General features: G+C 51.0%; 1 protein-coding gene across 2 annotated transcripts in view; it reads right to left on the reverse strand.

Annotated features, from left to right (window-relative positions):
• Positions 1 to 13,067: 13,067 nt before the first annotated feature.
• NOS1 (nitric oxide synthase 1) overlaps positions 13,068 to 22,329 on the reverse strand; it is a 96,570-nt gene continuing 87,308 nt past the window's right edge. For both annotated transcript variants that reach the window (XM_046640251.1, XM_046640252.1), the window contains 7 exons: positions 20,743 to 20,953; positions 19,985 to 20,072; positions 18,296 to 18,417; positions 17,080 to 17,228; positions 15,531 to 15,725; positions 14,537 to 14,655; positions 13,068 to 13,382 (listed from right to left, as the gene is read on the reverse strand). In XM_046640251.1, the coding sequence (XP_046496207.1) occupies positions 13,367 to 13,382; positions 14,537 to 14,655; positions 15,531 to 15,725; positions 17,080 to 17,228; positions 18,296 to 18,417; positions 19,985 to 20,072; positions 20,743 to 20,953 (900 nt within the window). In that variant the 3' untranslated portion in view covers positions 13,068 to 13,366. The remainder of the gene's footprint in view (positions 13,383 to 14,536; positions 14,656 to 15,530; positions 15,726 to 17,079; positions 17,229 to 18,295; positions 18,418 to 19,984; positions 20,073 to 20,742; positions 20,954 to 22,329) is intronic.

Raw genomic sequence — 22,329 nt, forward strand, 5'->3', positions numbered from 1 at the left:
ATTGCTTAATGGGTACAGAGTTTCTGTTTAGGGTGATGAAAAAGTTCTGGAAAGAGACAATGGTGACGATTACACAATATCGTGAATGCCTTAATGTCATTGAATTGTATGCTTAAAAATAGTTAAACGGTAAATTTTCCGTGATGCGTATTTTACCATAATTTTAAAAATAGCACTCACAAAACGGATTTACATACATGTCAAAGAGACAGGAAAGATTTACACACACACAATTTCACAAAGAAATGCTCTAAGAAAGGAAGGAGGGAGTGGATCTCTTCCCCTTTGGGCATCAGGGAACATGATCAGTTTTTAAATGTACCCTACAAAACCCTCTTGCTGGATGGCTGCCTGTATTCAACGAAGAACTGGTCCCCACTACCCAAGTTCCTGCTTAAAATCACCCAGCACAAGCCCAAATCCTGGGGTAATCCCCTCCCAGCCCGTCCTGCCTGCCCCTCCTCCCACCCCGAGTTCCTCCAGGGCGCCCTCTCCCTGATGAGGCAAGCTAATAAGTCCGTATTTGTGGACTAGACGTCTCTTTCTGGTTATCTTTGGCTGGAGGACTTCAACATCCGTCTCCACAATCTTTGAGAGAGCCCATTTCAACCCCCTTCAACCTCTTCAATGGCTTTCCTTGTTCTCAGAATAAACATACGCATCCTCTCTCTTCTGGTCCATCTCCCCAGACTCTCCCTCCCACTGGCGAGCCTTTGTTAATACAGTTTCATTTTCCCGGAGTGCTGGCTCCTAGCTCCTAACTCATCCTTTAGCTTTCAACTCAAGCGCTTGCCTGCAGGAACGCACATCTGCTGACCTGGACGAGGTGAGCTGCTTCTGTCTTGTGCCCTGACAGAAGCCCCTTCCTTTCGCACAGTGCACACTCCCAGATTGTCACAAAGCTCACCTTGGCGTGATTGTTGAATTCACCCCCCAGCATGGGCGGATCCAGGTTTTGTGGGGCCTGAAGCTTAGACTGCTTGGAGGCCTTATTTTCGAGAAGGAATACAGAAGGATGAGTTCATAAGAGGAGAGCATGTACGTAGAATGAGAAATGAAAGGGCCTTGGGTGGGGTCTTTGCAAGTGAGAGGCCCTGAGGTTGAGCTTCATCAGCTCCAGGGGAAACATGTCTCTTACTATATAATGGTAACCTCTGACACAGCAGAACCTCCGTCCAATTTTGCTCAAATATTTGTTGAATGTACTGCTAGGGTACGTGAGAGGACCTCACACTCTCCTATGAGACTCTTCTTCAGACCTACGAACCCCTACTATCGCTGTATGTGTGTGGCTTGCTCCCTCACCTACCAGAACTCTCATCAGAGTCACCTCACTGATGGAGGCCTTCCCTGATCACCTTATTTAAACTCTCCATCACTCTGCCCTGCTTTGTATTTCTCCAAAATTACTTACTCATCACCATCTAACATACTCCTTTTTTTTTGTTGGAGGAAGATTACCTCTGAGCTAACATCTGCTGCCAATCCTCCTCTTTTTTTTTGCTGAGGAAGATTGGCCCTGAGCTACCATCTGTGCCCATTTTCCTCTATTTTATATGTGGGACGCCTGTCACAGCATGGCTTGACAAGTGGTGTGTAGGTCCTTACCCAGGATCCGAACTGGTGAACCCCAGGATGCCAAAGAGGAACATGCAAACTTAACCACTGTGCCACTGGGCCAGCCCCTAACATATTGCTTTATTTTTTTTTTTAAACACTTATTCTCTCTCTCCTTCCGGTAGAATGTGAGCTCTACTATTTGATCTCCAATACCTACAAAAGGACCTGACATATAGCAGGTCCTCATTATATTTCTATTGAGTGAGTGAATTAATCCTCTAAGTGCAGCTCAATTGAGTTGAAAGTATTTTGCATGTGGGTGGACATGAATCTCGGAGGGCCGAGGACGGACTAGCCTAGGCTGAAAATGGCCTCCAAACACGTTCACAGTCTAATCTCTAGAACCTGGGAATAGTTCCTATGATGGGTATTTTTTCCCCACACCACCAAACAATTCTCCAACACCAGCTGGGTGTCCTACCATTCAACTCAGTTCCGACACGATCTACCTGAGACGCACTATCTACCATCGAGCTGGAGACAGATCCACAGGTTAAGGGTTCAGTCCTGCAAGACCACCCTTTGCAAGTCCACGTGGTCCCTGTGCTTCTGATAGACGGCTACGGATTGGGATTTCCACAACCCCCTCCTTCTGTTTGATTAATTTGCTAGATCAGCTCCCAGAACTCAGAGAAACATTTTACTCATCATATTGCCATTTTATTATAAAAGGATATAATTCAGGAACAGCCAAATGGAAGAGATGCACAGGGCAAGGTATGGGGGAAGGGCTCGGAGCTCCCATGCTCTTGGAGCGCACCGCTCTCCCTGAATCTCCACGTGTTCACCAACCCTGACCAACCCCCATCTCTGAACCCCGACCTTTAGGTTTTTATGGAGGCTTCATTACATAGGAGTGATTGATTAAATCATTGACCCTTGGCGACTGATTCAACCCCCAGCCCCTCTCCCCTTCCTGGAGGTCTGGGGGGGGGGGGTGGGACTAAAACTTTCGACCTTCTAATCACATGGTTGGTTCCCCTGGCAACCCATGCCCATCGGGTGCTTTCTGAAAGTCACCTCATTAACATAAACTCAGGTGCGGTTGAAAGGGGTTTGCTAAGAGTAATAAGGCTGAGGGCTGCCTGTGGCCCAGTGGTTAAGTTTGCCCACTCTGCTTTGGCAGCCTGGGGTTTCGCTGGTTTGGATCCTGGGTGCGGACATGGCACCTCTCATCAGGCCACGCTGAGGTGGCGTCCCACGTAGCACAACCAGAAGGACCCAAAACTAGAATATACAACTGTGTGCTGGGGGGCTTTGGGGAGAAGAAGGAGGAAAAATAAAAAGAGTAACAAGACACCTTTTTTTTTTTGAAGATTTTATTTTTCTCCCCAAAGCCCCTTGGTACATAGTTGTGTATTTTTAGTTGTGGGTCCTTCTAGTTGTGGTATGTGGGATGCCGCCTCAGCATGGCTTGATGAGCGGTGCCATGTCCACGCCCAGGATCCTGAACTGGCAAAACCACAGGCTGCCGAAGCAGAGTGTGCAAACTTAACCACTCCGCCACAGGACTGGCCCCACAAGACACCTTTATTGCTGTCATTACAGGAAATTCCAAGGGTTTTAGGAGCTCACTGCCTGGAACGAGGAGGAAGAGCAAATATATACTAATTATAAATCACAGTATCACTGTCACCTTACATGGCAAAAGGGATGTAATTTATGGATGTAATTTAGTTAGGAATCTTGAGATGGGGAGATTATCCTGGATAATCTGGGTGGGCCCAATGTCATCACCAGGGTCCTTATAAGCGGGGGACAGGAGGACGGAGTCAGAGACAGGAGATGTGACGAAGGAAGCAGAGGTTGGAGTGATGCTGGGCCACCAGCCAAGAAATGTGGGCAGCTTCTCGAAGCTGGAAAACATAAGAAAATGGGTTCTTCCCTACAGCAGTAGCAATAGGAAAGCAAAAGAGAATTAATACAGATTTTAGTTTTCTACTGTTGCTGTAACAAATTACTATAATTTAGTGGCTTGAAACAATACAAATTTATTATCTTACTGCTCTGGATGTCAGAAGTCTCGAATAGGTCTTATGAGGCTAAAATAAAGGTGTGAGCAGAGCTGTGTTCTTTGTGGAAGTTATAGGTGAACATCCCTTCTTGGCTTTTTCCAGCTTGTAGGGGCCACCTGCATTCCTTGGCTCATAGCCGCGTGACTCTGACCTCCGCAGCAATAATGCCGCATGCCAGGGAGATTTTGTGGTTGTTACTCAGCATTCTTGTGGCAATAGGTAATGAATACATAGTGGCAGATAAAACACACACACAGCTATTGCAAAGCAATACCTCCAATACGCCAAGCAGTCGGTACAGGCAGGAAGTATAGTTGGAGGGTAGAGGAATGGCAGAAGCTAAGATGGGGAGGAAGGAAAATAAGAGGTGCGTTTAGAACCACTCGGGCAAATCCACAGACGGCAAGCTCTGTGCGGAGCAGAGGAGGAAGCTGCAGCTGAGACGGCTGCTTGTGGCCAGCGCAGGCACTGAATGGTGGCTGGAGGGGTTGGTCCTCCTCTGGTCCCTGGTGGCACCGAATGCCTTTTGAGCACAGGCATGATGGGAGGAAAGAGATATTTCTGGAAGAGCAGTGTGTGCTTTTCAAGGAAGGCGATGCCACTAGCTTGGAGGAAAAAGGACCAGGTGTCTCTCTCCCCACGGATTTCACCAGCAGCTTTTCTGCTAATAACTGTATTTCCATGAGCGACTCTTTTCAAAGCCTTCAAAAGAAAACGGATTCAATTACTCACTGCATCAGGTTTAATTAATGCCACAGATACTACACCTTGAGTTTATAGGATGTGTCAGAGGCTTTCTCACAGTGAGTTTCCTTACCACCCCCTTGCCCACACCCCCACGGGACCAGAAATGGGAGCGGAGGGGAGGAAAGTGAAGCTCACCACCCTTGAAGATCTCAAAATTCTCGGAAACAGTAAATTAGGGAGGAGCTGAGAGGGCGAGGTTTCCAATATCAACTTCTCACCTCACCTCCGAGATCCAGCGGAGAAAACTGAGATGCAGAGAAGCCAGGAGACCACCCACCCCCATTCCCTCCACCTCAAGTCTAATAATACAAAAGACTTAAGTGTGTTTTTTAAAAATCATTTTACTAATTCCTTGAGTTGTAATCTTCTGCTATTTGATTAACTTAATCTTATCTTCCTCCGGGGCCACGGCTAACGCCGTTTCTTTTTAGTGATGGGAGTTAAGCTCTAGATTGTGCCAACTGATTGTAAATACTCTCCCTGTTTTCGCTCTCTTGGTGATTCTGCGAAGAGTATGATGAAAAAAATAGGTACATTTTTACTATGTAACTGACTGTGAAGCGTGTATTCTATATTGATCTGCAGTGACTCAAAAATCCTTTTTCCCCCTCCTCCACTTTTTTCCCCGCCCCCTTTTCCTTTCCATTGTGGGTGGGAAGCTTCTGTTTTGGTGTAAACTTGGATTTTTCACCTGGTTGCCAGGCAACAGAAGCCACTGCAGTAGGGAGGCATATAAATGTTAAATTGTCCCCAGCCACCTCTGAGGCTGGGCCTGTCAAAACTACAGTGTGTGTGTGAATCATGTGGGGGGAGCCAGTTAAAAATGTGGGTGTCACTAATCATCAGGGAAATGCAAATCAAAACTACACTAAGATATCACCTTACACCTGTTAGAATGGCAAAAATATCCAAAACCAAGAGTGACAAATGTTGGAGAGGCTGTGGAGAAAAGGGAGCCCTCATACACTCTTGGTGGGAATGCAAACTGGTGCAGCCACTATGGAAAACAGTATGGAGATTCCTCAAAAAGTTAAGAATAGAAATACCTTATGACCCAGCCATCCCACTACTGGGTATCTATCCTAAGAACCTGAAATCAGCAATTCCAAAAGTTCCATGCACCCCTCTGTTCATCGCAGCATTATTCACAATAGCCAAGTCATGGAAGCAACCTAAGTGCCCAGCAACTGATGATTGGATAAAGAAGATGTGGTATATATATACAATGGAATACTACTCAGCCATAAAAAAGGACAAAGTCGTCCCATTCACAACAACATGGATAGACCTTGAGGGTATTATGTTGAGTGAAATAAGCCAGACAGAGAAAGACGAACTCTGTATGACTCCACTCATAGGTGGTAGTTAACATACGGACAAAGAGAACTGATCGGTGGTTGCCAGGGGAAAGGGGGGTGGGAGGAGGGCATTAGGGGTGAAGCGGTGTACCTCCAACATGACTAATAATGATGTATAACTGTAATTTCACAAGGATGTTAACTTTCATAACCTTAATAAAAAAAAAAAAAGGAAAACCTACTTACATCTAAGAGAAAAAAAAAAAATTCGGGTGTCAGACCTTATGCCCCACGAGTGCTAATGGGCAGGTGGAAGGAGAGGCTAGGAACTGGCTTTTAAAATGAGTGTTGCCTGTGATGGCAGGTGGTCTGTGGAGGCCTGAGAAACCCAGTGCAAGTATCAAATGGCCAATGACATCAAGATGGGACAGTTTGAGCTTCAATAAGAGAAAAGGGCCGGGAGGGTTGGAAGGAACCAGAGTTGGGACCTACTCGTGCATAGGACTACTCTCTCATCTTCTATCTTGTTCTACGTGTGTTGCGTATATTAACCCTAACACAACGCAATCAAGTTGAAACAATCACAGCCCATTTTATGGTGAACAAATGGTACAGAGAAGCTGGGTAACTTATCCAAAGTTGCACAGCTAGAAAGTGGATGAGCCAGGATTTGAACTGCGACAGTCTGGGTCTCTTAGCAGCAGCCCTGGGTGGTGGTTAAGAATGTAGATTCTAGGGGCCAGCCCAGTGGCGCAGTGGTTAAGTGTACATGTTCCACTTCGGCAGCCTGGGGTTCGCCGGTTTGGATCCCGGGTGCGGATATGATACCGATGGTCAAGCCATGCTGTGGAAGGCATCCCACATATAAAGTAGAGGAAGATGGGCACGGATGTTAGCTCAGGGCCGGTCTTCCTCAGCAAAAGGAGGAGGATTGGCAGCAGATGTTAGCTTAGCGCTAATCTTCCTCAAAAAAAAAAAAAAAAGAATGCAGATTCTAGAGCGTGACGGTCTGGGTTCAAACTCCACCTCTAACATTTATTTACTAGCTATGTTGACCTTGCACAAGCTGTCTGATCTCCTTGTGCCTCCGTTTCCCAAGTTTTAAACTGGAGAGAGCAATGACAACACGTCAAAGTATTCTTGTGAAGACTGGCATTTAATAACCGTTAGCTATTATTTTCATTAACTAATGGATTTCCGTAAGGTAGTGTGGAGCCGGGTGCTGAGGAATTCCCTGACTCTTGCTCCTTCTTTGACCCGCACCTCACACTTGAACTTGGGCCTGAGGCTCAGGGATGGGGCAGAGGAGTCAGGAATGCTGTGTGGGGAATGTGTGGTGTGGGGCCAATTACTTTGTAATTTAAAAGGCTGAATACTGAGTGGTTTGTGCTTTATGACCAGGAAATAGGTGTGAAGGTCAAGATGGCCTCAGCAACCAAATGGCCATGTCCTGAAGGGCGTGATGAAGCCTTAGGGGCCCCATCTCCAGTTTTCCCTCTTATAGAAACCACCTTGTCAGGGCATTTGGGGTCAGCGCCTCATCCATCCTTTCAGTGCATCAAGGTCTCTTCCTTTTGGAAGTGGGTCTGAAGCCAGCTAGGACTTAGGTTTCAGGGTCCTTGGGGTTGTATATACAGGGGAGAAGGGCTGAGGGCGAAGGTGGTACAGTTTCCTTGGGGCCCTTTGTACAGAGGCAGCTGTGATGGGGGAGGAGGGTGGAGAGGATGCTGAGATGTGCCACCCAGATCCGTGTCAAGGGTCAAGAAGTCTTCTTGCAGCTGCTGGCAGTGCCCTCTGTGGGTCAGCCCCTTGGGGGGTGGCGTCCACTGCAGGGAGCTGCCTGGTCCAAGACTGACTGATGGAGGGGTATGAAGCCACCTTCTTGTCCCAAATAGGGACAGCTCTGGAAGGTCACCTTCAGAATGACCTTCCCTTCCTTTCCCCGAAGCACTCCCCGATCCGCCTCTGCCACCTTGTCTCAGAGTGGGCTTCCTGGGGTCACCTGGCCTTTGGCAGTGGACAAAGGCGTGAGAAATTCCAAGCAAATCAAAAAAAAGACAGCAGTCAGTCAAGTTGAGTCCACTTTTTAATGTTTTAACCATAATGCAAACAGGCATAAGTAGACTTTTGTTGAATTCCATCAAATCAGAAGATGAGAACTATACAGAAGAAGAGCATGCGGCGAACACAGCCTGGACAACCTCGCAGAGAGCATGGGGCGGGCGTCAGTCCTTAGAGGAAGGTGCTGGAGCACACGGGACACTTGGCGGAATTAGCAGCATCGAGAGCTCAGAGGTAGGGGAAGTCCGAGTTCTGACAGCGTGTGTGTGGGGAGAGGCGACTCCCGCTCTGGCCACCTCCCACTTCCCCAACCCTGAAGGGAAACCCATGGGGACAGCAACGAGGAGCGACCGACGGCGCCTTCTGGAAAACCACTGCTGAGCCCGGAGTGGGTCTTACAATCACCATGACAACACAACAACGAGGAAAACAGGGCAGGAGCAGGGCAAGGGGCACGGAAGGCACTGGGCCTCCATGGGTCTTAATCAGAACAGACACCAAGGGCACAGCATCTTACAGAAATGGAACTGTCATCCTTCCACGGGTGGGAGTTTGTGAAACCACACTTTTTATTCCCCCTCAAAAGCCTTCAGGCCTCAGTTGGGCATCAGATAATGGAAAAAACCTTCGGGCTGAGGAGATGAGATGCACTGCTTACTCCACAAGGTCCGTGATGAGAAGGCCTGGGCAGCCAGTAGAGATTCTGTTGCCCCCAAGGGACACGTGGCAACGTTTGAAGACGTACTTTGTTGTCACAGTTGGTCAGGGCTGCTACTAGCATCTAGCGGGTGGCGGCCACGGATGCGCTCAACATCCCACGATGCACAAGACAGCCCCCCCACAAAGGATGATCCAGCCCCCAAAGCCAAAAGTGCTGAGATGAGAGACCCCTGGACTAGCGTCTCCTAGAACTTAGGAACCAAGGCTGGGCACTGTGATGGCCTGGAGTGATTTTCTAGAAGATTGTGGAAGGCAGCATCTTAGGGCAGATTTGTTGCCGCCTGCCAGGGCCACCTGGTTAAGAAGGGGCTCTGTCCTGGATCAGAGAGACATGCCCTGCTTGTTCAGAGCTGTTCAGATATTCCAGGTCAAAACCAACTCAGACACATCCTGAGGCATATGGACTGCAGACCGCCTCCCTTGCCTGTGGCTTTGATAAGTATTAGTAGAGAACAGACCCTCCAGACAGACCTGCCTCCAGGGGCAAACGTTTACCTACGTCCTCACATATGAGACACGTCACTGTTGGGGAGAGGCAGCTTTTGACACCAGGAAGGGACGGGCAGTGGACCGAGGACAGGGCAGGTATGAGAGAAAGAGCAGAGGCTGGTGTCAGCCCCCAAAGGCCAAATTCAGGTTGGCGGGGACCATCTGGGTTGAGTCCCTGGGGGGCCAGGCCCCTCCCTCAGCCTCTCCAATCTGCTTGCCTCCATCCGAGCTCCCAGCCTTTAATTCTCCGGTCAGACAGCACATTTGGATGTGGGGGACTTTACGAGGGTTGAGGGAAGACAGGGAGTACGGACAGGTCATGTAGGAAGCCCAGAGGAATATTTTTTTCCCTTTGTCACCTGCAGGCAGTCTCAGATTAACTTGCCAATTCAGAAAGAAGGCTTTAAGGGTAAGGTGGGCACAGTGACATCCTGCAGGTCAGGGGCAGTGGCGATGGAAATATATAAGCAAACATGGCTGGTTTTCCTAAGGGCATGAATTAAAAGGCCAGCCTGGGGGCTGATGCTGGAGGGGTGAAGGGCCCGGACATCCAGCTTGCCCATCCTGGCGGGAACCGTCTACCCCATGATCTAGGTCAGAGATCTCACTTGTTTTGGACTCAGGGCAAAACCTGACCTTCTTTTGGAAGCCCAAAGCAGGTGGCTGCTGAGAGAGTGTTTGGCAAGAAAATCCTGTGTTCTAGGGCCAATGACTATTGGCCTGGGGTCAGTTCTCTTTCTGTGCAGCTAGGCATGGCCGGACCTTGGAAGGACTCACCCTGTTGACTCGGAGAGAAGTTGGCTAGCTTGTTAGTACCGCAAACTCATCTTTCTCTTGAGCCTGTTTTTTTCTCACGAGACCCCTTTCTCAGCTTTGAGGCAAGACTCTAGATTTTTTTCTTGGTTCTCATCCCCCACAACAGATGGGTCTCCAGGTCCTGTTGACTCAACCCCTGGAATCTCTTTATCACTACATCTGTCTCTCCCCTCCTTCAAGCCTTGGTTACTGCAATAACCTACCCATAGTTCAATGGGCCAGCCATCCACGCTCTATGCCGCAGCGAGAACATTCTTTTCCAAGCATAACTCCAATCACCTTATTTTCCCCCTTTAAAAAACACTTAAGGATTCCGCATTGTCTACCAAATAAAGTCAAAATTCCCTGACACGCCCTCCATCTCTACCCACCGTCTGGTCCCTGCCCATCTTCCCAGTGTCTCTCTCCCCACCCCCACCATCCTCAGCTTTCCAGAGCTGGGCTACATCTGAAGCCAGCCCTGATTTACCCTGCCCACCCCCCAGTCCAGGCCTTTCCTCTCACTGCTCCTGCTTCCTGGCAATCTTGTCTCCCCAAGCCCACCGGTGGGAACCCACTCATTTCTCAAACCCCAGACATTTATGTTGATTCTCAGAATCGTGTCCGTCCATATCAGATTCTAACCTTCTATACGAGAAGAACTGTGTTTTGCTCTGTACACACCATGGTGCTTTCTGTATACTGGAGAAGCAAGAAATGTTATAAATTAAGTGAAAAAAAAAACTCGACAGCTTGCCATGGGCCAGGTCCTGTCACTGGGCATTTCAGGGGCATTATCTCATTTGTGGATACGTAGACTCTGAATGGTGACTTACGCATCCCATCTACCTGAACCATGGCTGCAGCACTCCCCCCAAAGAAAGATGCCTGGCTGTCTCCTCTCAGGAGTCTAGTTAACTACTTCAGCTTCTTTCGCAACATGGGGTGCAGGAATTGGCTTCATAGTGACGACAGGTGAGCACTCTAGGCCGGCTTTCCTGATGCAGGGGACGTTTCCTTCCTCCTGGCCAAACTCACTTGTGCTAAATGGCGTTGGAGCTACTGCTGGCCAATTCAAGGGAGAGAGGGCAATAAAACGAGTGTAACTCCGGTAACTCCCAAATGCTCAGTCAACCCTATTTTTGCTCATCTATTGTTAAACCAAATTTTGCACCTATTTTTGGCTACTGGGACTGAACTAAAAACCACCACAAGAGGGCAGCCTTTACCCACCCTGGATCAGAGCTAAACCCTAAATTGGGACTCCGCTCTCTGCCTCTAGATAGGCTCAGTACAGCCAGGCTTTGGGTATCAGGAATTCTGGCAAATGAGAGAAACACACCAGACCAGTCTCCTGTCTTCCAGACAGAAGATACGAAGCAGCTTGTGTTGCGGGGTGAAAGGTGTTTACTTAAAAAAACCCTTCTTGGGAAGAAAGATGAATGCTGCTTAGACAGTCATTTCTTTGGACTCCCTGACAAAACAAAGCGATGTTTCCAGCTGTCTGCCTGCTACCAGAAGGGCAGGGATCTATGACGAAGTCGCCTGGCACACAGTAAGTGCTCACAGGTATTTATTCGGCGATGGAAAAGCATTCACGCGTGCAGCTGGATTGTAGGAGGCCAGCCCTGATCCATTCCTCTTTGACAGAGGTTGGACCCAGCAGTTGAGCCCCTGGGGAGCTAGCAACATCTTAGGAGCTATCTCCAAAAGGCTCACAGGGTTGGAGAGAAGCCCCTGGAGGAAGGTTCTAGGCGCTGGAATTGTGTTTGCAGGAAACAAGGGGTTAAGAATGGGCTTCCCTCCAGGTTAGAGAGGGGAGGCGGAGCATGGGGGGGGGGGGGGGGGGGGGGGGGGGGGGGGGGGTGGCTCTCTAAACTGTGGAAGCCAGAGCGGGAGGAAATAGGATTAAGGAAGGCAGGGAGGTCATCACTGGCATGAAGTCCAAGTCCACATGCCGGGGATGGGACACCAGCAGGGGCCGCCAGGGAGGGTGGGGAAGGGTGAGATACAGCTACTCTTTGACTTGAAGAGTCTCGGAGTTTTTCCCCTCTTGGGGACACCTCTTTGGCACCCCTATTCTAAGGCCCTTCCAAAGAGGGCCAGGCACTTTCTCTGTGGCACGCTGTCACATGGAGCATCCGGAAGGAAACGCCCATTGTGCAGTATATAAAGGAAATGCTTCTTTCTATAGGACAGAACAAAACAGAGGATGGAACTGCTTGAATGCCTGCCTTCCAACCCCGGGGGCCCCAGAGCAGACCCCTCGAGGCAGCCCCTGGGGGTCTCAGAATTTCTTGGCTCTCTCTGGGCACTGCCTGCCATTAAGTATAGAAGGGGACCCTCCCACCTCCTTTACTCCGAGAGGGTAAACACAGCCGGTTGCCTGCCAGGCCTTGATTTCTGCTAAAGACTCTGCCGCCCAGTTTTGACCTGAGTGGAGGATAATTTATTCCATCCTGGGTTGTGTCCTGTGGAAGAAGCCGTGGGGTGCCTTGTACGGCTTCCCTCCCCTGCCTGACCTGCTTTAACTGGCTGCCGTCACTTTATCCCCCAGGGTGAAACAGCGAGCACCGTTTGGGGGAATAAAAAAATAGCAATGATTCTTCCTCGGTATTGTTTCCAGTTTCTACAACTTCAAAGTTTGATCCATTCCTACTTTTTAGCTTCATAACATTACGACGAGGGGAAACTGAGGACAAGTGATCTGCCGAAAGTCACCTGGCGACAGAGATGGGAAGATTCTAATTTCCAGCATATGCCCTGGGACATTTCTTCCGGTCTGGTGAGTGGGACAGCCTGGGAAGGTGGTCCTGGCTGGGCGGGGTGGGAGTGGGGAGGCTGGGGAGGGGTTTTGCCCAGTCCATTAGGTGGGCTCCACTAACTTGTGCCAGAATCTAAACGCATCTCGTTCTGTGATCCCCCCTTTTGTTGGAGATTCCTCCCTTAATCATCACAGCCCCTCTCCACGCTCCAACCTTTTAGAACAGGGACAATTAGGGTCCTTCCCAGTGTGCCAGGGACATTAGCACAGACCTTCATTATGGACGCGTGAGGGACCAATACGGGCCAGGGCACGTTTCTTGGCTCCGAGGGTCTGCAGGTCACACACTTGCAGAGGCAAGAGGCCAGACGGAGAGCCAGGCCCGTCACACGCACACATAGGCATGACCAAAATGTCACCACCAAAAAGGATATGGGGGGACTTCAGCAGCCGAGGGACCGGCTCACAAAACTCTTTGTCCGGTCCTTGCAGCCTGGCCAGGGGAACCCCAGGAAACAAGCCCTGACACAAGCGACGGCCGTGTAACAGTGGTTTCATGCACCGGTGGCTTGCCCTTGTCAGGAAGGGGGGAACGGTTGTGTAAGAGCCACTGCGGATCATAAAGGCCTTGCATTGCAGCGGGAAAATGCCAGGAGAAAGCCCAAGGGCCACAGGAACCACTGAGGGGCGAGAACCCAGAAGAGGAGAAAAGGACACGGGGACAGGACGAGAGGCAGAGCGGGGCCACGGGGGTCCCGTAGGAAAAGGTTCAGCAGTGTCCACGCCGATGAAACCTGCAGCCACCCCGCCCGGTGCATGGGACGGCCCCTGCCATCCATCTGGGCAAGAGGATCCAGTTAGGAGCTGAAAACCCTGTGGGAGGAGAAGCGGGAGGGAGTCAGCGCCCCAGGGCAAGGCTGCTCTGTGTCCTTAAAGACCCAGAGGACACCACCAAGCTCTGGGCACAAGCCTTCATCTCCTGCGTTTCCTCTGTAGCCCCAGTGTCTGGGACAGGATCTGGCACCTAGCTGGGGCTCACCTTGAATGAATGAATGAATGAATGAAGGCTTGAATGAATGAAGGCTTGAATGAATGAATGAATGAAGGCTTGAATGAATGAATGAAGGCTTGAATGAATGAAGGCTTGAATGAATGAATGAAGGCTTGAATGAATGAAGGCTTGAATGAATGAATGCTTGAATGAATGAATGAATGAATGAAAGCTTGCTCACCAACACAGCAAGCAAGGAAGAGGGACACGTAAGAGGCTTTGTGATACCAAAGGAATTGTGATCTTAAAGGCAAAAACATGAGCCTACTGGACAAAAAAGTATGTTTTTGAGACTGCCGTGTCATTGTAAGGGGAAAAAATGAGGATGCTTAAAGAAATAGAGTGTGTGCCCTAGGCTACTGATAACGAGACAGCTGAATTCCTACCTAATTTAACACAAAGGGCACATGGCAGTGGTTTCAAGGTGTTCCGTGGCAGGGAAGGTGGGGAGTGAGACGACAAACAAGGCTGATGTGTCACAGGATTCCAGTGAGGTTTAAAGAGACTCGTGGTGCCTCAGACTGTTTCAAGCAATTTCTAGAGGACAAGTGAAATTGTCCGAATAATACCAATTGCAACGTGCATCAGTGAGAAAGCTCCCAGCAATTTGGGGGGTGAGGGAGGTGACGTAAACGCTAGGATTATGACTTCTCAGAGGCGAGAGTCATCATTCCTCTAGGGGGTACCCCAGGTGGAAGCTGGCCTCCAAAACTGGGGTTCCCCCACTTGCGGGGGCCTCATAATTCCATGGAAGGCTCGTGAAAACACACACTGCTGCACCCAAACCCCAGAGTTTCAGATTCAGGGAGTCTGGTGTGGCCTGGGAATTTGCACTTCTAACATGGGGTGCTGATGCTGGCAGTTTGGGGAGCCCACTATGGGAAAGCTATGGTAAATGAAGTCAGACATCCCTGCCATCAGGACCTGCAAGAGAGGGCTCTGCCAACCCTGTGACCGTGGGATGGAACCAGCTTACTCGTCCGTGTCTTTTTTGCTCTCCTCGATGAAGGCAATGGATTCAGATCTAAGGCGGTTGGTCACTTCGTACGTTCGCAGGGTGACCCCGAAAATATCCTCATGATACCGGTTGTCATCCTAGGGGACAGAAACAGCCAGGGAACAGCCTTCAAATGCCAGCCAAGGGCACAGAGAGGGGCAGACACACTGACACCCTAGAATGGAATATCCACAGAGAAGGTTCCTAAAGAAAGGAGGCGTAACCCGGTGCATCCTGGAGTACTTTTGGTCTCCAAGACTCTGTTGCAGCAAGACCCTCTGCCCTCCAGAAAGTTCTTTTTTTAACCTATGGGGGTTTAGCATCAGATTGAGAGCAAGGGCTTCTGCAAAACTGTTTGATGACTGCTTTCTTAGGGAGGCAGCAGGAAGGATGGGATTACCCCTGGAGCTTTGTAGAGGCCTGGACTCAGTTTCTTCTATTTGGGGCAGTTGGTCACACAGTTAGGACTTTGCTTGCTGGGCTGCGGCTAGCCTTTGTGCAAATCAGGAAAAGGCACCCCTCCTTCTGTTCTGGGGTGGACGTAGCTCTATGCCAAGGTGCACAGCTTGGAGACCAAGCACAGGGTGGCTTTCAGTCCCCACTGGCCCCACCTGGATAGACCTTTTTGTGCAGTGCTCAACCTGCACAACTGCACAGGGCAGTGCTACCACTTGGTACTAAGCACAGGAAAAATTAGGTTAGGAGGTTTCGGTCTAGCTACCCAGTGACCCACCCACTTATTATTTTCACACACCACAGTCCCCAACCATATTTAATACATACACCTGCATGCCCAGCCATTCTTCCTTCTCTCAGTTATGGTTTGGACCACTGTATCCTCTACCTCCAGTCATAATTGCAAAAATGGGAGCAGAGACGTTATCATGGCTAGTTATCTAGACAGGTAGGGTGAGAAGGAGGAGACAGGACTGGATGCTGGAAAAGGGACCCAAGAAGCCAGCCCGTCACTCACCCTCAGCCTGCTGATGAACACGCCGGCGTCCTCCACCGAGAGTTTCCCCTGCTGGGTCATGATGCGCTGGATGGCTTTGAGGACATCGGCGGCCATCGTGACGTCCCCACAGACGTAAATGTGGCCTCCTTGCTCCTTCAGGGCTCGGTACACGGTTTCTGCCAGCTGCTCCTGCAGGACATCCTGCACGTACTTCTGCGGGGAGCAGGAGGACCAGTGAGAAGGAGCCAGGCCGCGGGGCGCTCCTGTGTAGTTCACTGCCCCCCAGGGAGGAGCAGAGCCTGGCACAGGGGCTCGTGGGCAGGTGGTGTATTGTGTGAGGACAGAAGTAGGGGAGGGTGTGTGAATGATCTGCTCCCCACGGTGGGCTCAGCTCTGCTGAGGGGTCTCCAGGGAGCCATGTAGAACCCACCAGAACTGCTCCCTGGAGGGGCATAAGAGGGGGGCATTATCTACCGGCCCCTCCCTCCCATGGCCAGAGGTCGGTCACCCACAGGGTGTTAACCCCGTGCAATCTAGGTGGCGGTTGGTTATTGCAGGCATGCTACGCTGGAGGGCCAGAGGGGCCCCAGGGCGGGGGGCTGTCAGCTGACACCTGTGCAAAGGCAGCTGCTGCAGCAACAGCTGGAGTCAAAGGTGCGCTAAGAGAATATGAGGGGGGGCCGCAGGGGGTCCAATATGCCCTCCACGGGATTTGTCTTATCTGCTTCCCCGTCTCTAACTTGTCCAGAAACTGCCCCCAGGGGAGGCTGACATTCAGCTGCTACGGCTGGCAGGGTTGTCCTGGTTGTTAAAATACTGAGGTTCTTCCGCACCAGCTGTCATGTGGCCACCGCCCAGACCCTCTGAATGTCCCCCTCCCCCAGCTGTCCTGGCCCCTTTTCTGGAACCCCCTGGGTTCCCCCAAGATCTGGTTGGACCGTGCTCCAGTCCTGTGTCCATTCTGATTGGTGGTACTTCTTGTGAGCAGTTAAATATATCTTTTAATTCATGTTTTTAAACATTTTTACTGTGATAAAATACACACAACATAAAATGTACCATTTAGCTATTTAAAAATGTACCCAGTGGCATTAGGTACATTCACAATGTTGTGCAACCATCACCACTATCTAGTTTCAGAATTTTTTGTTTTTTGAGGAAGATTAGCCCTGAGCTAACATCTGCTGCCAGTCCTCCTCTTTTTGCTGAGGGAGACTGGCCCTGAGCTAACATCCGCGCTCATCTTCCTGTACTTTATATGGAGGACGCCTGCCACAGCATGGTTTTTGCTAAGCGGTGCCATGTCCGCACCAGGGATCCAAACCGGCGAACCCCGGGCCACCGAGAAGCGGAACGTGGGAACTTAACCACTGCGCCACGGGGCCGGTCCCCGGACTGTTAAATATTTTGAATCAGCATTTTTACTCTCCGTGCTTCCCAAAGTACCAAGCAATTTCATGGGGAGAATTCAGAAAGGGTGAGGGGCTTTCTAGGAGCGGGATGTGCCTGCGTGGACGAGGGCGCGTGAGTGTCGGGCTGGGGCGGGGTTATACAGGCCAGGGGTTACCTTTGGTTTGTCTGGCTCCCGGGAGTAGGCTGTGTACAGTTCTCTGAAGACCCCCTTGCTCTTGGCCTGTAGGGTCTCCTCCTTGTAGATGTGGTCTATCTTGGACTGCCGGCACCCGAAGACCAGGACCATGGGGCAGGGACTCATTCCTGGGGACCAGGAAGATCTCATGTCACTGACAGCTCTGATGCCTGGTTTGGGGGGAGGTGGCTGGTGGTGCCAGGGGTGGGGTGATGGCACCTTAGCATGTGCCACGGAGATACAGACACATGGACACCAGGGCAGGCAGGTGTACCCATTTGTATACACACGCACACCCTGAGGGAAGCAGGTAAAGTGTGTTCAGACTTTGGCAGACCCCCCCTACCCTTGCGCCCCGGGTCTCAACCTTTCCTTCTGCCCCCTGGCTACCTAGCAGCCCCCACTGGTGGGTGGCGCTAAAACCCAGGGTTTGGAGCTGGACTTCCTGGGTTCGAATGCCAGCTCTGTGTGAGGATGAGCCAATTACTTAACTTTCTGTGTCTCCATTTCCCCATGCACAAAATAGCAATGACAGCATCTACCTCATTGGGTTACTGCGAGAAATAAATGCAACACCTTAGACCTGCGCCTGGTATGCAGTGACTCCTTTATGAATGTTAGCTGGTCCACCAGAATGACAGTTCTGTGGGAGCAGGTTTTTAAAGCTGTTTCTGTCTTGTTCATTGCTCTGCTCCCAGCGCCTACACTAGCGTTTGGCATTTATCAGATGCTCAATAAATCTGTTTAACGCACACTGCAACTGCGGGTTTCTCTCTCTCTCCTCCCAAAGCTGAGCTGTTGCGTCTCTCACACAGCAAAGCCTGCTCTTGAATAACAGTCTCTGGCACGAGCCCGTAAACACATCCATTTGATAAGCCTTGATGCCTACCCCTTCTGGGGGCACTTGGACGTTAAGATGGGGTCCTATCTTAACTATCTAGGAAACATCTTCTGGGAACGGCGTTTCAGGCCCTGGGACAAGCTGTGTGGAAGGTTTGTTTGGACGGTTTCTTTGAATTACACCATGAATTTCACCTAGGTCAGGTCAGTACACGCCCCCCCCCCCCCCCCCGGCCCTCCCCAGGCGGGGATGCAATAGAGAGAGGGCTCCGTCATGCCTCCAGGCTGTGGGGACACAGGCGGCCTCCCCAGGCCCAGGGGCTAGAACCCAGGTGGCTGCTGGACCATGACCCACCTTTGTGTTGGATATCAAACTGCCGCTGCTGCCAGAAGCTTCGGAAAGGGGCAATGCCGGTGCCCGGGCCAACCAGAATGCACGGCACCAGGGGATTTCGGGGCAGGTGGAAGCTGGGCGCGCTGGACAAGGAAGGCGGAGTCAGAAGGCTTGCTGAGTCAAATGTGATCAAGAGCGGCTGGGTCTTAGGTAGACCCGGTGGCCGTCTCGGGCAGAAATCCAGTGGAACTTGCAGGGGCCCATTCTCAGGGTGGAGGGACCCACAGATTTGGGGAATGCCAAAAACAAGAGGCCCTCAGCGTCTGGCTATCACTCTACTTCCCATTTCTTGGCGTTGCTGAGCTAAGCCTCAAAGGACAGCAGGATCGACTTTACTCAGGGTTCCCCCGCCTCAGCACGGCCGACATTTGGGGCTGCAAGCCCCTTTGTGGGGCTGCCTTGGGCAGTCTAGGGTACTGAGCAGCACCCCTGGCCTCTACCTATAGCACCCTCCAGCTGGGAAAACCAAAAATGCCTCCAGACATTGCCAACTGTCCCCTGGAGGCATCTCCCCTGGCTGAGAACCCCTGATGTAACCACCCATGAGATCTCCTACAGTCAGGGTGTCACAGACTTCAGTGTGCAAAAGAACCCCCGAGGGCGTTAGAAGGGCACGGACTCTCGGGCCATGCAGTATATCTGGGCTCAGGACTATATCTTTCAGGGACCCCAGGGGATTCTGATGCTGACGGTCTGAGGACCGTACCATGGACATTCTACGCTCCGTAGTTGAGAAAGACGGTTGATCGAGGCCACTGTTCGGGGACAGAAGTTACTGGCTGATAAAGCAGGTACCTACAGTGGCTCTAGGCTCAGGTATAGCCTTTATTTTTTCTTTTCTTTTCTTTTTTTTTTTTTGAGGAAGATTAGCCCTGAGCTAACTACTGCCAATCCTCCTCTTTTTTTTGCTGAGGAAGACTGGCCTTGAGCTAACATCCGTGCCCATCTTCCTCTACTTTATATGTGGGACGCCTACCACAGCATGGCTTGCCAAGCGGTGCCATGTCTGCACCCGGGATTCGAACTGGCGAACCCCGCGCCACTGAGAAGCGGAACATGCGAACTTAACTGCTGCGCCACCAGGCTGGCCCCTATTTTTTATTTTCCTAAAGTTATATTTTTATTTGATTGATTATGATAAGAACACTGAACATGAAATCTACCCTCTTAATAAATTTGTAAGTGCGCCATACAGTATCGTCAACCATTGGCAGGAGTACCCTTCGAAAGTGAGTTTGGGAGGAAAAGCTTTGATGGATGGGGAGGGGGTGTTGGATCTGTCCATCTCTAAGAAACTGGGGACAGAGGGGGTGTCCAGTAGAACTGGGATAGAATTTCAAATTCCATGAAGGCTGAGACTGCATCTTCCTGAGTCTCTGCTGGAGCCCCAGCTTAGCCCAGCACATGCCCTTGATAAATATTTGTCGCATTGACCTGATTTTGACCAGAGGGCTTGCTTAGCTTCTGCCATGTTGCTCTGGCCCATGATCCCGTTTCCTTCACAACTAGGAGAGACGCAGAACGTTGATCTCGATTCCGTCTGACTCGACCATCTCTCTAGAACCCTTCAGGCTGGTCCACCCACCCCAACTCAGGACATCACTATGAGGATTTGGGACAGCTGCTCATTTCTCTTCATTTGCCACTCACCCTCTCACGAAACAGGGGACCCCTTCGTCAGCCTGTATCCGGTTGAGCCAGGAGGAGCACACGCCGTGGTGAATTGGCCCTTCTCCATCTAGCGGAATAACCAAGGTGGTCTGGCTCACCCATGGCCCCAACCTTCCCGGTCACGGGCCTCCCCCCTCCCTCTAGTACAGAAGGCTCACAGCCCATGGCCAAGCTTCTGCCTGGGAGTTCCTTGTCTGGATCCCTTCCTCTGAAGGGGAAGAGGACATGGTCTAGCTGGGGTGAGCTCCTGGCCGTGAGACTGCCCAGGATCCTGTTGGATAGGGGTGGGATTCAACTCCTGCCGGCTGAAAGGGTGTGGTCACTGGGCTCTCTGGGGCCTGCTGGGATCCTGGTCTCAGAGCTCTCTCAGGCACCGTGCATTTTAATTGCTTCATCAGGGAGCAAAATACAGGAGCAGAGGTCGGGTTACCTGGCTGACCTACAGCCAGCTGGACATCATGCAGCAGAAAGCTCCCTCCTCGGAGGAAATGGGTGGGGGGGCTTGTTCTAGTGCTGCCTTGGGGGGGACGAGGGGATGAAGCGAGTAAATGGGGGTCTCGGGGTTTGGGAGCAGAGGATGCTCCCAAATGCCCACCTCCCCTCCTTCTTGATCTGCACAGGATTGGCTCTGCTCCTTCCTCAGTTTCCTGGCCTTGAGGGTGGGTCTCTGCCCAGGGAACTGGGATCAGGCAGTAGTTTGTCAGACCTGTGGAGGTCCCCCCAGAGCCCCTGCCCACCTCGCGTGCGGTAGGAGACGACGGCCACGGTGAGGTGCACCTCATCGGGGTACATGTCTGGGGAAGAACTGATGGAATAGTAACGAGGCTGCAGGAGAGACAGCTGGGTGAGGAGCAGGGTGGCGGGCATCTGGATGGACGGGAACTCCTCCAGCACCTCCACGATGGTGGGGTTCTTGCCCCATTTCCATTCCTCGTATTCCTGCAAACCCTGTGCCAAGGAGAGGGACAGAGGAGAGTTTGCACCAGCTCCTGGCACAAATTCCCAATGAGCGTTTCAGGGGGTCCGGGGAAGAAGGTAAAGAAAAATAGTAGCAATTAACACACAGTAATTATTCTACGCCAGGTTTCAATTCTCACAAGGACCTTATGAAATAAGTACGATTGTTGTCCCTATTTTATAGATGAGGAAACTGAGGGATATACAGGTCACACGGCTACGAGGGGGTGATACTGGGTTTTGAATCTAGGTCGGGGGGTGGCAAACTCGAGCCCGCAAATCTGGCTCGCCACCTGCTTTGTATGGCAGAGCTACGAGTTGTTTTCACATGTTTAAATGGTTCGGGGAAAAGGAATCAAAAGAAGAATACTATTTCATGACAAGAATACGATATGAAATTCAAATAGTGTCCCGAAATAAAGTCTGATTGGAACCCAGTCACACTCATTTATACATTGTCTATGCTGTTGTGCTACAATGGCAGAGCTCAAGGGTTGTGACAGGGACCAAATGGACCATGAGCCTAAAATATTTACTACTCAGCCCTTTATGGAGAAGGTTTGCTGACCCCCCATCCTGGGCAGTCTGGCCCCAGAATCTGTGCTCCTGACCATTACACTCTCCTGCTGCGTGTGAAGGGCAAGAGAGACGCCCTGTGGAGGAGTCAGGACTTGCAGGTAGAGAACGCAGACCTGCGATTTGTGGTTTGTAAGGCTGGAGGTGCATCCTGTGAGAGCCTGGTTCCCGTTCAAGATGGGAACTGACGGCCCCCGAGGAACAGGTTAGGTTGGGGTCCAGAGAACCATGTGTAGGGGCATGCTGAGAGCCAAGCCCAGCTGTTACTGGGGAACAGAGGAACCCTCTGGGGCTCTGGGGTTATTTTTCCTACATCTCAGAAGCTGCCCTGGGCAGTCCCATGTTGCTTACAGGAGGCTCAGATTATGAGGAGGGGCAAAGCCTATTATAAGTGCATTGTATCACAAAGCCTTTTCCCATGTTCCTAAAGACCATCCTGGCTTTACTGATAGGACGTGGCATCCTTGAGAACGCGCCTCCCAGACCTGCGGCCGCGCTGACCTCCATCTGCAGGGGCGCAATGGAACACGAGCCCCAGCAGCTGCTCTGGGAAACCGACATCCACCTGAACCTGACACTGATCCCCTGGGTCGGCCCTTCCTCCACTGGACGTGCAGTCCCTGACACCTCCATTCAAACTCCCTTCCCTCTCCTTCACCTGGGGTTGGACTTGTTTTGAGGTCTGACAGTCCTCCCAGCCTTATCTGACTCTTTCCCATTTTCTCTCACACAGGTGCTTCCCCTAATAAAAATCCTTGCTCATTTAACCCCATCTTGGAGTTCGTGCTGTT

This window comes from Equus quagga, chromosome 15 (genome assembly GCF_021613505.1).
Source record: "Equus quagga isolate Etosha38 chromosome 15, UCLA_HA_Equagga_1.0, whole genome shotgun sequence".
NCBI lineage: Eukaryota > Metazoa > Chordata > Mammalia > Perissodactyla > Equidae > Equus > Equus quagga.